This window comes from Vipera berus (genome assembly GCF_964194415.1).
Source record: "Vipera berus genome assembly, chromosome: Z".
Classification (NCBI taxonomy): domain Eukaryota; kingdom Metazoa; phylum Chordata; class Lepidosauria; order Squamata; family Viperidae; genus Vipera; species Vipera berus.
The window spans coordinates 19,201,093-19,216,470 of record NC_138205.1 but is presented as its reverse complement, the minus strand read 5'-3'; the positions used below and the strand labels follow the sequence as shown (position 1 = coordinate 19,216,470).

Below are 15,378 nucleotides of genomic sequence, written 5' to 3'. Positions count from 1 at the left end.
TCTGGAATGGTATAGGGCAGGGGAAGGCAACCATGGCTCTTTTATGACTCGTGGACTTCAACTCCCAGAATTCCTGAGCCAGCATGGCTCAGCTTAGAATCGTCTCCGTTTTCCCTCAGCATAGCTGGCTCAGGAATTCTGGGAGTTGAAGTCCACGAGTCATAAAAGAGCCAAGGTTGCCTACCCCTGGTATAGGGCCTCCTGTTTGCGCAGGGGGGTTGGATTGGAAGACCTCCAGGATTCCTTCCAATGGTTTTACTCTATGCTCTACAGGTGAAACTCGAAAAATTAGAATATCGTGCAAAAGTTCATTTATTTCAGTAATGCAACTTAAAAGGGGAAACTAATGTATGAGATAGACTCATTACATGCAAAGCAAGATAGTTCAAGCCGTGATTTGTCATAATTGTGATGATTATGGCGTAGAGCTCATGAATACCCCAAATCCACAATCTCAGAAAATTAGAATATTACATGCAATCAATAAAACAAGGAGTGTGCATAGAACAATATCGGACCTCTGAAAAGTATAAGCATGCATATGTACTGAGTACTTGGTTTGGGCCCCTTTTGCAGCAATTACTGCCTCAATGCTGCGTGGCATGGAAGCTACCAGCCTGTGGCACTGCTGAGGTGTTATGGAAGACCAGGATGCTTCAATAGCGGCCTTCAGCTCTTCTGCATTGTTCAGTCTTGTGTCTCTCATCTTTCTCTTGGCAATGTCCCATAGATTCTCTTTGCGGTTCAGGTCAGGTGAGTTTCCTGGCCAATCAAGCACAGTAATCTCATGGTCATTGAACCAGGTTTTGGTGCTTTTGGCAGTGTGGGCAGGTGCCACGTCCTGCTGGAAAATGAAGTCAGCATCTCCATAAAGCTCGTCTGCGGAAGGAAGCATGAAGTGCTCCAAAATCTCCTGGTAGACGGCTGCGTTGACCCTGGACTTAATGAAGCACAGTGGACCAACACCAGCAGATGACATGGCTCCCCAAATCAACACAGACTGTGGAAACTTCACACTGGACTTCAAGCATCTTGCAGTGTGTGCATCTCCATTCTTCCTCCAGACTCTGGGTCCTTGGTTTCCAAATGAGATGCAAAAGTTGCTCTCATCAAAAAAGAGGACTTTGGACCACTGAGCAACAGACCAGGTCTGTTTTTCTTTAGCCCAGGTAAGACGCTTCTGACGTTTGTTGTTCAGGAGCGGCTTGACAAGAGGAATACGACATTTGAAGCCCATGTCCAGGATCTGTCTGTGTGTGGTGGCTCTTGATGCACTGACTCCAGCCTCAGTCCACTCCTTGTGAAAGTCCCCAACACTTTGGAATGGCCTTTTCCTGACAATCCTCTCCAGGCTGCGGTCATCCCTGCTGCTTGTGCACCTTTTTCTTCCACACTTTTCCCTTCCACATAACTTTCTATTCATGTGCTTTGATACAGCACTTTGGGAACATCCAACTTTTTTTGCAATTACCTTTTGAGGCTTTCCCTCCTTATGGAGGGTGTCAGTGATGGTTTTCTGCACAACTGTCAGGTCAGCAGTCTTCCCCATGATTGTGATTCCTACTGAATCAGACTGAGAGACCATTTAAAGGCTCAGGAACCCTTTGCAGGTGTTATGGCTTAATTAGCTGATTAGAGTGGGACACTTTGAGCCTAGAATATTGCACCTTTTCACAATATTCTAATTTTCTGAGATTGTGGATTTGGGGTTTTCATGAGCTGTAAGCCATAATCATCACAATTATGACAAATCACAGCTTGAACTATCTTGCTTTGCATGTAATGAGTCTATCTCATATATTAGTTTCCCCTTTTAAGTTGCATTACTGAAATAAATGAACTTTTGCACGATATTCTAATTTTTCTAGTTTCACCTGTATAAAAGGTAAAGATTCAAAGTAAGATCAACTCTTGGCGAAAACACAAGTGCTCCATCTAGTTCTCTTGACAAAAAGTGCTGGTTTTCACCTTCTAAAGGCTGCGTCCCTTTATATTCTGCTTGGTACTCAGGCAATTGCAAGGCAACCTCCTTTAGAAAGAGCTCGTCCTTCTGGTACATGAAACTCAGGAGGGTTATTTTATCAAAGGAGCGGAGCTGGAGATGTAGTTTCTACAAATCAGTCTCCTGCCCTCATCATGGTGGCACCTCTTGTCCCAGAAAACATCCAAGAACTATTTCAATTCATGTAGGAAGTACAGTAGCATGCTCTGACAACAGTTCTGGATTTTTGCTTGATTTTTTTAAAAAAAACAAATGCTTTTATGGATTTCACATGTTGCTAACTGCCCTGAATCAGTTGGAGTAGCAGTCTATAATGATGACGGATGGATGGATGGATGGATAGATGGATGGATGGGAGTGGGCTTGCCTTTGTCATCTTCTGGGAGGCTTTTGCAACTTTCCAGTTGAGCTTACATCCTGGATTTCCTAGTAGTCTACCATCAAAGTACTAATAGAGCCCATGCTGCTTTAGCTTCTCTTCGGTCTGCCAAGATTGGTTAGATGCAGTTACCTGCGTTGGAAAGTAGCTTTCTATCTATGCCACCCTTCTAACTGTAATATTTTCTTCTTTTTCTATCACTTTCCTAACCCCATTCTGTCTTCTGCCACTGCATGCCATCCCCCATCAATCCAAATGGCTTGCTGGTGGAGTCTGTCTTGTAAAAGTGAAGGAGGCAGTACGGACAGCTCGGTTTGACGCCTGAGGAGAAGAGGGTCCATGTGGCAGAGAGACCGTATGAAATGGAGAAACCCACCTGATTTCTCCATTCCATTCTTGGATCCCCAAGCAAAATGCAAAGGTTTTCAAGAAATAATTTCACAGAAAAGGACAAAGGATGGTTTGAGAGGTACTTGAATGGATAATAGTAGGATAGGAAGAAAGGTGCAAGCATGAAGAAGACAGTCCTCAAAGTTAGTTTTGACCAGGAGATGGAAGCACACAATTAAACCTATCTTCCATTCACACAATGCAGCCAGCTAACTAGGCTGCTTTAATTAGGCAACAAAACAGGATGTTTATTTATTTATTTATTTATTTATTAGCAAACATGTCATTTAAATAAATGCTTCATAAATTCTTTTTATCACTGGCCCTTTTATTGTAAGATCATCAACATCACTCCCAGGAAGAAAATTTGGGAATAACAAGATAATGAGAACTGTGGAGGTATTCAGGATCAAGCTGATGTATTGATTCTGGATCAAGCTGATGTATTGTGATTAATCCCCTTGTTAAGACCTCTGCGCTTGGTCTGTATAAACAGATGCTATCACTGTCAACAGCCCTTTTCCAGATAGCAGAACTCGTGGAAACACCTTTTATCATCTAGAAATACCTTTATTTGCATGCAGAGTAGATTACAGCAGATGAGGTGCATTAAGATGATATTTGGACGGTATTCCCAAGGTCAAAAGACGGTAATGACTCACAGTCTGCACGTGAAATGAAGCAGCATGTGAATCTGCCGGTTATGGAGGAGATCAGGCATGGAGACAAGAAGAAGAAGCAAGTTAGCTCAGAAAGAGGGAAATACATCACAAAGAGGGAGGGATTGACTGGCCCATTAGCATAATGTATAATTTCCCAAACAGCCACGTGGTGGCAGCACAGGAGGACATGGCACCGGAGTCGTTCTTAGTACCATCTGCACTCAGAACCTGAACTTCTAAAAGGAATCTGACCAGAGCTTCTTCTGACGTGGTGTCTTCCATGAATATAGGCCTACAATTTTGAGAAACCACAGAGTCCACACTGGCTGGGGGGTTATGGATATAGCTGCTGCTGATTACTCACAGTTGTTGGCCCACACTAGCTGGGAATCCCAGGAGTTGTAGTTCCAACACATCCAGAAGTTAGTTGAACTTGAGAAGTGTGAATTTGAGAGGCAGAAGGCCTGTGGATTTTTTGATGCTGAAGAACAACCCAGAAGTCCAATTCAAGACTCAGTTCTCCTTTGGGGAAAATTTTGGAGAATCTACTGAGAGGGCAATCAAGGTTTGGGCGAGGTAGTAAGTGCTCATGTACAGGATGCGGGTAAGAGGATGGGAGGTGCAGAATTTGTCATAGCCAACCAGCAAATCAGACACAAGGAAGATCAAGCTGCCCACTGAAGCCAGCCCTTTGGAGCAAGACAGTGCGCGCCAGGCCATAACACCGAGGAGGCCCGAGTAAAACAGCACTGCCCATACGTAGAAACCTGACAAACAGGGCAGCAGGATCACCACGTAACCCACAGCCCCGAGTCCCTCGATGACCAGGAAGATGAGAGGTTGAAGGGGAGTCAGGCCAAAGGCTGTGATGTAGCAGATGTGGCAGATGGCAAAGGCACCCATTCCTGTAAGGGGAGAAAAGGCAAGCGAATGAAAAACAGCCACATGGGCTGCATTGCTCCCTCAAGATCTGCCACCGCCAGTTCAGTCACTCTGGCAGCCTCCGCTGGCTTGTTACCTCAGATGCACAGGATTATTCTGTAATTGCTGCTTGCTAAGCCAAGAAAAGGCACTCTGAATATGACCTACTAAATTGCTTCATTCAGTCTTGGACTATTATCTACCTTCTGTCCCCAATTTGATGCCTAAGTGCTCTTTTCAACTGGGAAAGAAAAGATACAGGCACAGCAGGGCTAAAAGGTAGTTATGTTTATTCCGGATAAATATTGAATGCCTTACTTTCTAATGCATGCTCCAAAAAGGAAGAACGTGACCCAGGCTGCCTGTTTCTTGAAGACTGTATTATTGTGTTTTGGGGTCTCACTTTCTCCTTTCCCCCTTAACTGAAAGCTCCCTGACAAAAATGGTCTTTCTTTTGCATTCCTTTTTTCACCAACAAACATATTGCCGAAGCTGTTTATGGCCTCCTCAAATCCTCAATTTATCTTGTTAATATTTTAGGGGTGGGGGCTGGCCAGGGGGCACATTTCCCAAAAACTAGATTGCAGACCAGCTTCCATATTTATTTCTAAGACTGTTCAGAGATATTCTTGGAAATAAAGACAATATTTTAGGTGGGTGAATGCTTTGAACAGTACCGGTAGTCCTCGACGTAAGATCATCCATTTAACAACTGTTAATGGGCACTGAAAAAAGTGACTTACAACAAGGCCTCACACTTAAAACCGGTACTTACACTTACAACCATCATAGCATACCTGCAGTCATGTGATTACGATTTTGGGGATTTGCAACTGGCATGTATTTATGACAGTTGCAGTCTCCCAGGGCCACCTGATCACCATTTGTGATACTCCCAAGGGGCTTTTATCAAGCAAAATCAATCTGGATATGCTTAAGGACTAGAGGCATTTGCTTAACAATGGTAGTACAAAAAGTTGTAAAATCAGGTGCAACTGAATGACTGCCTTGCTTAGTGATGGAAGTTCACAGCTGTAGTCCTAAGCTGAGGACTACCTATATCCATTTAACATCGGATGGGGCAGACAACCAAGAGATGTATCTATGACACCAGGTTGAAACCCCTAAACTGCCTTTGACAGAGTTAAAAGTGTCCATCAAAAAGTACCCTTGATGTCCCCCTCAATCTATTAACATAACAAACTACCCCAACCAGCTACTATTGAAAGTTTACCTCAGAACTTTCCCTTCCATGCATTAGTTACCTATTCATCTCTAAAGGTAAAGCAGCCTAGTTTTACCACACTTTTAATTTTAAGAGGTGCAATTTATATACATTATTTGTTTCAATGGTATGTGCATAATTTTATTTTTAATTTTTTTAAAAAACTTGGATAGGTGAACATTTCTTGTTTTATCTTAATCTACAGATTGGGATTTCTCAAGGTTTAAGGCAGGCTGAATTCCCCTGCCTGTTTGGGCAAGAATGAGACCAATCTTTCCCAGTCTGGTACCTTCCAGCTGTGCCAGATCCCAGGGCCCATAATTGTCAGCCACTCCAAAGACAATCAAGTCTTCAACTGTGACACCTGGAGCGGATGTGCTATTAACATTGTCTTTCTATTTACATGACTGTAAGGAACAACTAGTTCAGGGGTCTTCAAACTTGGCCCTTTTATGACTTGTGGACTTCAACTCCCAGAATTCCTCAGCCAGCAAAGCTGAATTAGGAGATATACAACTCTTCAAACCAGTTCTGTGCATTGTCCTCCTCCATATTTCCTCCCAGATTTTTTTTTTGGGAAAATTTATATAGCCGCCTCTATCTTGCAATAAATATATCTTTAGATTTTTATTTCTTCTCATGGCGCTTGTGATATGCATTTAGCTGGCTCCCTCATGTGGTAGGAATTGGTATTAGACACGACAAAGCAAATTACAAGTACAGTAGTTCTTGACTTACAACCGCAACTGAGCCCAAAATTTCCACTGCTAAACAAGGCAGCTGTTAATTTTGCCCCATTTTGCGACCCTACTCACCCCAGTTGTTAAGTGAACCCCAGCAGGTGTTAAGTTAGTACCACGGTTGCTAAGTAAATCTGGCTTCCCCATTGACCTTGCTTGTCAGAAGGTCGGAAAATGGCGATCACATGACCCCGGGAAACTGCAGCCATCATAAATATGAGCCTGTTGCCAAGTGACTGAACTTTGATCACGTGACCCTGGGGATGCTTCAATGGTCATGTGAAAAACGGCCATAGGTCAGCTTTCTCAGTGCCGCTGTAACTTCAAATGGTCGCTAAATGAATGGTTGTAAGTCAAGGACTATCTGTATTGGCTTTTCTGCTTCTCAGATGGTGGCATGATGCTTTGTTTTTATGCCAGGTCTTCCCAGCCTTGCTCTCGTTTCATCCCTAGCCCATCTCTGAGCTATTTGCAGCCATCTTTAGCTTTCTGGTTTTAAAGTGGTATTTCTCATCTTCTTCCTACACAGTTGTTGCTCTGGAAATTGTCTAGGCATGCTTCCCTAAGGATGTTGTTAAAGATGTGTTCAACAGTTGGGCTCCTGCCCCTGCGCACTGCCCTCCTCATGACCACGTTGGTTTAGCTTGCAGGAGGGACCAGAAATCTTGGCTCCCCAGAGACATCTGCCCCCATAAGGCCTGGCTGCCATGTCATTCTGGGCACCTTAAATATCCTTGTTTAGAAGACTCAACATGTTGAAATCTGTGTTTAGAAATCAGCATTTATGCTTTTGAGAGAGCATTGGTCCTGTGCTGCATGGAAAGTCACTTCAAGCTGGAAAAGAAATGTGCCTTCTGCTATTTCTGGATTTCTGTCCCCAGTGAGTGCATTAGATTTTTTTTTCCCCTCTTCAGTCAGGACCTTCACTGAGGCACACTAGTCCTTTTTTTTCTTTTCATCACTTTGTATGTGTGTGTGTGTGGTACTGTTGTGTCTAAGCACAGCTACTTGCAGGTTCTGCCAACATACAGACAGACACTGATAGCCCTGTATTTGTGGGCAATAGTTAATGATGATGCTCATTGTTCATTGACTGCTTCCTCCTCCAGGTCTATGACCTGCTAATCAGGCTGCTTTAGGACCTGTGTTTAATGCACTCTGAGAAAAGCACTCAAGCCATGTTCAGAAATGGCCCAGGTAATGAGGTGGAACATCTCCCCACCTGCAATCTGTTAGTTGGGGAATTTGACCGGTAGTTAAGTTGGCTAAGCATTCCAATAAATTCATCTAGCCCAGGGGTGTCAAACTGCTGGCCCGCGGGCTAGATGCGTCATGCGGAAGCCGCACCTACCCCATTGACGGCAATGGCAAAGCCGTCCCGATATGTTCCGCGACGTCACATGATGTCGCGGGTTTGACATGTCTGATTAGTAGTTTTCCCTTTAAGCAGGGAAGTGAAACCAGGGAAATCCTACAATTCCTTTGCTTAACTTTTCCTGCATTAAAACAGTACCATTTGCTGTCCTAATTACCAAGACAAAATTGGCAATGCAGCATAATTTATTAGTAGATTTTTATCCTGCCCTTGTAATATATAACTCAAGGCAGCAATCATACCTACTATTCCTTCCTCCTGTTTTTCCCACCATAACTCTTGAGAGGGGTTGGATTGAGTAAGTGAGTGACTGGCCCAAAGCCCCCAGCCATCTGGCTTTCATGCCTAAAATAGGACTAGAATTCTCAGAATCCTGGCTTCTTGGCCAGCACCTTAACCATTAGACTAAATTGACTCTGTTTATGTCAGTATATTTTTTCCTGCCAGATCATGGATTGGAGAAAAGCACTTTATTGTGTGTCTGACTGTTCCCTCAGTAGATCCAGGCTTTGAGGCTGAACAGTTATTCTCCGGGTTGTCTTTGACAACAATGATCACATACGTAAATTATGTACAAGCACCCACGTAGACACATCTAAAATAAACACCAGCATCAATCAGCATACAGGAATTATGGTTCTCCAGATGTTATTGAATTGCAGTTCCCATTGATCAATATGGACTATGGGGAAAGGTGCTGGAATCTGTAGGTCAGCAATAGTGTAGGTACAGGACCATGGATGTCCATCTCTGAGGGAGATTGTTCAAACAACAGGTAGGATGAAAAATAGCAGACAATAATTGCTAGCGAGGTAATAGATGCAACAACAATAGGTGAACAAAATACCAAATCCAGCCTAAACATCTGGCTCATGAACTACAATGCAATACTATAAGTGTGCTTACTTTTCATCTACAACTGTTGGGAGATAAGGAATCGTACCCATGCAAAGTAATGGCCCTTTCGATTTGGTGATTAAGCCACTGAAATCATTGAAACCAATCCCAAATTCTAGCCCAGATGTTTCCCCAACAGTGTCATAAACCTTCAAACACCGTACCTTGAAGGAAGAACTTTGGCCATACCAAACAGGCATCTCCCACACATGCAAACAAGAGACCATAGAAAATCCACCGGGAATACGGTTTGAAGACACTTCCATGTTTGGACTGACTGGCCACAAAGAACACCAGGGAGAAGGTGGGGAAGCATTTTATGACAGTGCTCTGCAAGCTGGGCTCAGGAAGCAAAAGAACGAAATAGATGGTGCTGGAGACAAAAAATGGCAGGAGCCTAAGCAGCATGGTTCTCCTCTAAGATAGGACAAGGAGGAAGAGGGAGAAAGAAGAAAAAAGAAATGTAATACATATATATATATATATATATACATATTGTTGCATTCTCAGTTTGCTTCCCTGGAATGAGGAGTGTCTGCAGCGCATGGTTAAAAAAAGCATCAAGATGGCAGCTACAACAGTGCAATCAGAGTTTCACCTGTTTGTAATGCATATTGCGACACACATCCAAGTGGCTGGCACTTTGATCATACCGTCCTGCTGCCATCTTGACTCTTATCTATCATTCCCTGTGGACACGAAAGAGATCAACACTAAGCAATGCCAAAACTGATACTCCAAGACTGGGATTTTTGTGAGTGGAGGGTTCAGTCCTACATGGAATATTGTGGACATCATTATATTTCATAATGCTTTATGAAGATGGTTCTCATCATTACTTAACAATCAATCTTATTCATTATTCCCTCTCTTGTCTTTTTCTCTCCCACTGTTTTTCCGCAGCTGGAATCTCTGCCAGCTGTGTGGAATCTCAACATGCCTTGCCCTAAATTATGCCACACCCATTATTCTGGGTGTTCACAACTTCTAAAGAAAAATCATAGGAATGGGCCAGTTCTACTGGTTCATCTACTTCCTAGCATTTGGAAGCTTCTACTCAGAAATGCTAATAAGCAAGCATTACATATAGTGTTATTTATCTTAATCAGGCTTACAATTGAGATAATTATAGGATTTGTACCCATTGTTTTTAGAATCATTTGGATAACTAGTAAAACTAAATATAAGTTTTAATTAGTGTAGGCTGCTAGATGAACAAAAATTAGCAATGTGAGAAAAAATGTTGCATTAATCACACTAATTCAGTTAATCCAAAATAAAAACATTCACATCTGACTAACTTGCCCAAACAAATTCCATCTTGGGTGCCATTACAGAGAAAGCCTTGTCAATTGTAGCTACCTAATTTGCTTCTTAATAAGCATCTAGAAAAGGATGATGATTTTATCTCATGACCTAAGTTTATTTATTTAATTATACTTCACATTTCTTAACCTCCCATCTTCCTTGGATAGAATTCTGATCATCACCATTCAGAAGGAAAAGTTAGTTCTGTGTCGGTAAATATTCCTAAACAAATACTGCATCCAGTTTTGGTCACCACGATGTAAAAAAGATGTTGAGAATCTAGTTTAGAAAGAGTACAGAGAAGAGCAACAAAGATGATTAGGGGACTGGAGACTAAAACATATAAGGAACGGTTGCTGGAATTGGGTATGTCTAGTTTAATGAAGAGAAGGACGAGGGGGGACATGATAGCAGTGTTGCAATATCTCAGGGGCTGCCACAAAGAAGAGGCAGTCAAGCTATTCTCCAAAGCGCCTGAAGGCAGGACAAGAAGCAACGGATGGAAACTAACTAAAGAGAGAAGCAACCTAGAACTAAGGAGAAACTTCCTGACAGTTAGAACAATTAACCAGTGGAACAACCTTCCTCCAGAAGTGGTGAATGCTCCAACACTGGAAGTTTTTAAGAAGAGACTGGACAGCCATTTGTCTGGAATGATATAGGGTTTCCTGCCTGAGCAGGGAGTTGGACTAGATGACCTCCAAGGTAGCTTCCAACTTTATATTATTATTACTATTATTATTATTATTATTATTATTATTATTATTATTATTATTATTATTATTATTATCATCATCGTCATCGTCATCGTCATCATCATCATCATCATCATCTATTATTATTATTATTATTATTATTATTATTATTATTATTATTATTATTATTATCATTATCATTATTATTATTATTATTATTATTATTATTATTATTGGCAAATATATGTGTTCCAGGATAATGTTGCAGGATTCAATCTGGGTTGATTGACCCAAATTGGATCCTGAAATATTTCTAAACTTTACCAATTGCCCAAATAATTCTAAATAAATTTCTAGCTTAGTAGATCAGGAGAAGGTTGTGGAGGGAATCCGTATGGGCCTCAGTAAAGCTTTTGAAAGAGTACCTCATGACATTCTCCTTAATTTATTTATTTTTTTTATTTTTATCCCATTTATATCCCGCCCTTCTCCGAAGACTCAGGGCGGCTTACAAGTTTAGCAATAGCCTTCATTCTATGTATATGCCTACTTATTAGGGCTTTTGGGCCCCCCCAAGCGGCATTATTACAAAGTCAGCTTATTGCCCCCAACAATCTGGGTCCTCAGATTGTTAAAATAGAATAAAATAGAATTTTATAATTCTATTTTATAATTTTATAATTAATAAAATAGAATTTTAAAATATGGCTAGATGATACCATCACAGTTAGTTGGATGTCCACAGCCAAAGGATGTTCCTTAATGGCTCCACTTCAATGGAGGGTGGTGTCGGGCAGAGTTTATGTTCAACATTTTTATCAATAACTTGAATGAGGGAGTTCAGGGGACATTTTCCATTGTAGCTGATATTTTGCTAAATAAGCTAGAAACTCTAAGAAGGTTAGCCTGCACAGTTTGTTTCTGAAAATGGTGGCTCCTGTTCATTGTAGCATGCCTCCTCAAGTGCTCATAAACATGCCACTTTAACCATCCCTTTGAGAACCTCACTTTGTCTACTCTAGCCTTCAAGCTACAGGGCTGTGGTTTTCCCCTTTTTTGAAGGAGATGACCCTTGACCTTCCCAAATCTTCTGGGGCTTCACCTCATCAATCCTTCAGGAACTCTCAAAGATTACCAAAAGGATTCTTTGATGATCTCCATGAGTTGTTTCTGAGTTGTAATCCATCTGGCCCAGGAGATTTAAATTAACTAAATTCTTACCCCCTTCTTGTAAGTCCTAAGCTGCAGTTCCTTTTATTCTCCCACGGGCATACTGATAACTGGTTTGGGGGGGTTCCATTTGTTTTCAGAGAAGTCCAACCCAAAAGAAGAGTTAAGAAATTCTGCTTTCTCACCATCAGTCTGATTCACCATTTTCTCCTTGGAAAGGAACAATACGGGAGTTTAATCTACTTTTAAGTCGTTGTCCTTACTATATTATTATAAAGTTTTGTTTCTGTTTAAACTTGATTTAAGGAGTTTGAGTATGTATATTGCTTGGAGACAATGATTGGGATGGTCTGTCTATCCCATGAAATAAATAAAATTCAAATCTTATATGAACAAGGGGCAGTTTCGTAGTTCTGCTCAAGCATCCCAACTGTGGAACAGTTGACTTGCACCCAGGTCAAATAGATGAGAACCCATAGTAAAGTTAATTGGGCGATCCTTAGAGATATGACACTGAACTTTGTGGAATTTCAGACAGAATTGCCCTCTCAAGAAACAGTACAGATTAGGACCTCTTGAACTTTTCCACACTCTTCATTTGAGCTATGATCCATTCAGAACAGAATAACAGAGCTGGAAGGGACCTTGGAGGTCATCTAGTCCAACCCCCTGCTCAAGCACGAGACCCTATACCATTCCAGACAAGTGGCTGTCTAGTGTCTTCTTAAAAACCTCCAGTGATGGAGCACCCACAACTTCTGAAGGCAAGTCGTTCCACTGGTTAATTGTTCTCACTATTAAGAAATTTCTTCTCAGTTCTAGGTTGCTTCTCTCCTTGACTAGTTTCCATCCATTGTTTCTTGTCTTGCCTACAGGTGCTTTGGAAAATAAAGTGACACCCCCTGTTCTTTGTGGCAGCCCCTCAAATATTGGAACATTGCTACTGTGTTTCCCAAAAAATAAGACCAGAGCTTATATTAATTTTTGCTCCAAAAGGCGCATTAGAGCTTATTTTTTGTTAGGTCTCATTTTCGGGAAAATATACTAAATGCGTCTGCTTGGCTGACAATCTTAACTGGGGTTTATTTTGGGGGTGGGGCTTATATTCCGAGTGTCCTGAAAATTCATGCTATTTTTGGGCAAACACGGTATTATGTCACACCTAGTCCTTATTTTCACTAGACTACACTGGAGGTTTTTAAGAAGAGACTGGACAGCCATTTGCCTGAAATGGTATAAGGTTTCCTGCCTGAGCAGGGGGTTGGACTAGAGGACCTTCAAGGTCCCTTCCAACTTCTTCTTCTTCTTCTTCTTCTTCTTCTTCTTCTTCTTCTTCTTCTTCTTCTTCTTCTTCTTCTTCTTCTTCTTCTTCCTCCTCCTCCTCCTCCTCCTCCTCCTCCTCCTCCTCCTCCTCATTATTATTATTATTATTATTATTATTATTATTATTATTATTATTATTATTATTATTATTATTATTATTATTATTCCTACAACTATTCTCCATACATTTTAGTCTCTGGCACTTTAACCATCTTTGATGATTAGGGGGATGGATGATGAGTCATCATCTGGAGTCAATGGGTATGAGTTGTGTGGCTATATACCGGTAAATTTGTTAAATAAAATGAATTAAATAAATAAATAAGTCTCTTCTTTGGGAAAATAGCTCTGAGATTCATACAAACTTCAACCTCTCCGCTTGGGCGGAACTGATAACCAGGTTATATATTAAAGAATGATGTTTTTTTACTTAGATTATTCAGAGGCAATAATATTACACCAGCACATGATATGGACACCCCACAGGCCCTGTTCAGTATAGAATGCTAATTATTCATCCATCCATCCCAATATAATTCATTAATTCATTACATTGGATAGAGCACGTGCTATCTATTATTCTGGGCATAGACTACCGGTATTTAGCAATAAATCAGTTTGGACTAATTTGTGTAGACCCGGTCTTTCACGCCTGACATTATTGTCAGAGATGTGGAATATTCTGTTCAAAGGATAAAAAATAGGAATGGATACTTCTGAACTGATGTTGTGAGAATAGGACTCTGGGATGAAACTATGGGCTCTGTTTTTCAGAAGGGAGCAGAATCTCTGCTCTAGATGTGACAGAGCTGGTTTCATCATATTTTGAAGAACAGGATTTCATTAAAAAAAATTTATTCCTAAAGCCAAATGACCCTGGGTGGAATACATCATACAATACAAAATAAATAAATAGATACAGTCATTGAATAAAACTATTACTATGAATGTTAATATAACCAAGAAACAAGGCCCTTAAGACACTCGGGACTCTGAGTTTATTTCTGAAAGGAATAAAAGTATTATTCAGAAATTTCTAATGAGTCTAAAGTTTGAAGCAGAAGCCAACTGAAGATCAGAAATAATATTTTATCTAAGTATTGACAGGTACAAATGTGAAAAGCAGAAGTTACACATGCATTTCCATGCATGTTATTCCATCCAAGGATTCCAGAAGAAGCTGTGGACCTCTGCATTCTACAAACTTCTTCATAATGTATAGGTTCTGTGACTGCAATTGTGTCACTGAATGTTGTTGTTCTAATCACTGTTGGGATTGTGGACCAGTCTGTCCCTGTGAAGTAACTTGTGACATAGTAATAGTGGAGGATTGGTTAAAAATATGTAAAGGTCTGACTGACATCAACAGACTCTTTAGTCCACATATCCAATTATAGGAGAAATTGAAATTTAGGCAGCAGAAACACAACCTAACTTAAATTCAGTTATATTGGGAGATAGTGATATTCAAATTCCATGGAATATAGAATGGATAGATTTAAGGTGTATACAGGCTAATAAAACATAAGAGGACCGGTACAGAGATTAATAGAGACTGCCATTACTAAAAGAATGTCTTTAAGAGAACCCCCATCATATAAAAATGAGGAAATGATGTGTTTGAGGGATAACGAGGAGAAAGAACAACATTCCAGAGAAGTAGAACAAGAACTACCAGAATGGATGTGAATTTTTTTTATAACTAGGATCCTTATAGCTTAAGCTTGCTTGCAAACATATAAGTATATAACGTAGCTCATATATGCAAAGTGTATTTTTTTGTTTGTTTATAAATTTCTGAAAGGATGAAGAAAAGAAAGGGTGGATTGAAAGGAATAAAAGTATTATTCAGCAATTTCCAATGAGTCTAAAGGTTGAGGCAGAAGCCAACTGAAGATCAGAAATAATATTTTATCTAAGTATTGACAGGTACAAATGTGAAAAGCAGAAGTTACAAATTGTAAGAGGAAATATCGAAACAACTATAGGAGACGGACTATGGTAACAGAAAATTAGATGGTGGAAGATAGGATATGGACAAAGGGGGTTCCTGGAACATGGGAAGGACAGTGGTTTTAGGAGGTCCAGAAAGTTTATCGGATGATTAGGGAAGGAGCGTTGAGTGCGATAGGGGAGGTGGAATCTGCGTCGGGGATAGGATATAAAAATGTGTCAAACAGCTCTGTAAGGTGTGGCTGAACTCCTGTGTGTGTTTCAGTCCACCAAGCCTTTGCAAACGCTTCTTTTGAAATAAAACATTGTTGCTGGAATTCCAAGTGAGTTTGTTTTGT

At 40.7% G+C, this 15,378-nt stretch overlaps 2 protein-coding genes across 2 annotated transcripts in view; both read right to left on the bottom strand.

Moving 5' to 3' along the window:
* The window catches only part of LOC308678679 (receptor-type tyrosine-protein phosphatase H-like), a gene marked incomplete at both ends in the record, with an annotated part of 67,863 nt that extends 64,148 nt beyond the window's left edge, over positions 1 to 3,715 (bottom strand). The window contains one exon of the mRNA XM_081345909.1: positions 3,628 to 3,715. Coding sequence (XP_081202035.1) covers positions 3,628 to 3,715 — 88 coding nt within the window. The remainder of the gene's footprint in view (positions 1 to 3,627) is intronic.
* Positions 3,041 to 9,258, bottom strand: LOC308678678 (lysoplasmalogenase TMEM86A-like; the record flags this gene model as incomplete). The annotated part of the gene is made up of 3 exons (XM_081345908.1): positions 3,041 to 4,395; positions 8,756 to 8,964; positions 9,245 to 9,258. 3 exons carry the CDS (start codon positions 9,256 to 9,258, stop codon positions 3,947 to 3,949), a joined length of 672 nt encoding a protein of 223 aa, XP_081202034.1. The 3' UTR covers positions 3,041 to 3,946.
* Positions 9,259 to 15,378: the final 6,120 nt, after the last annotated feature.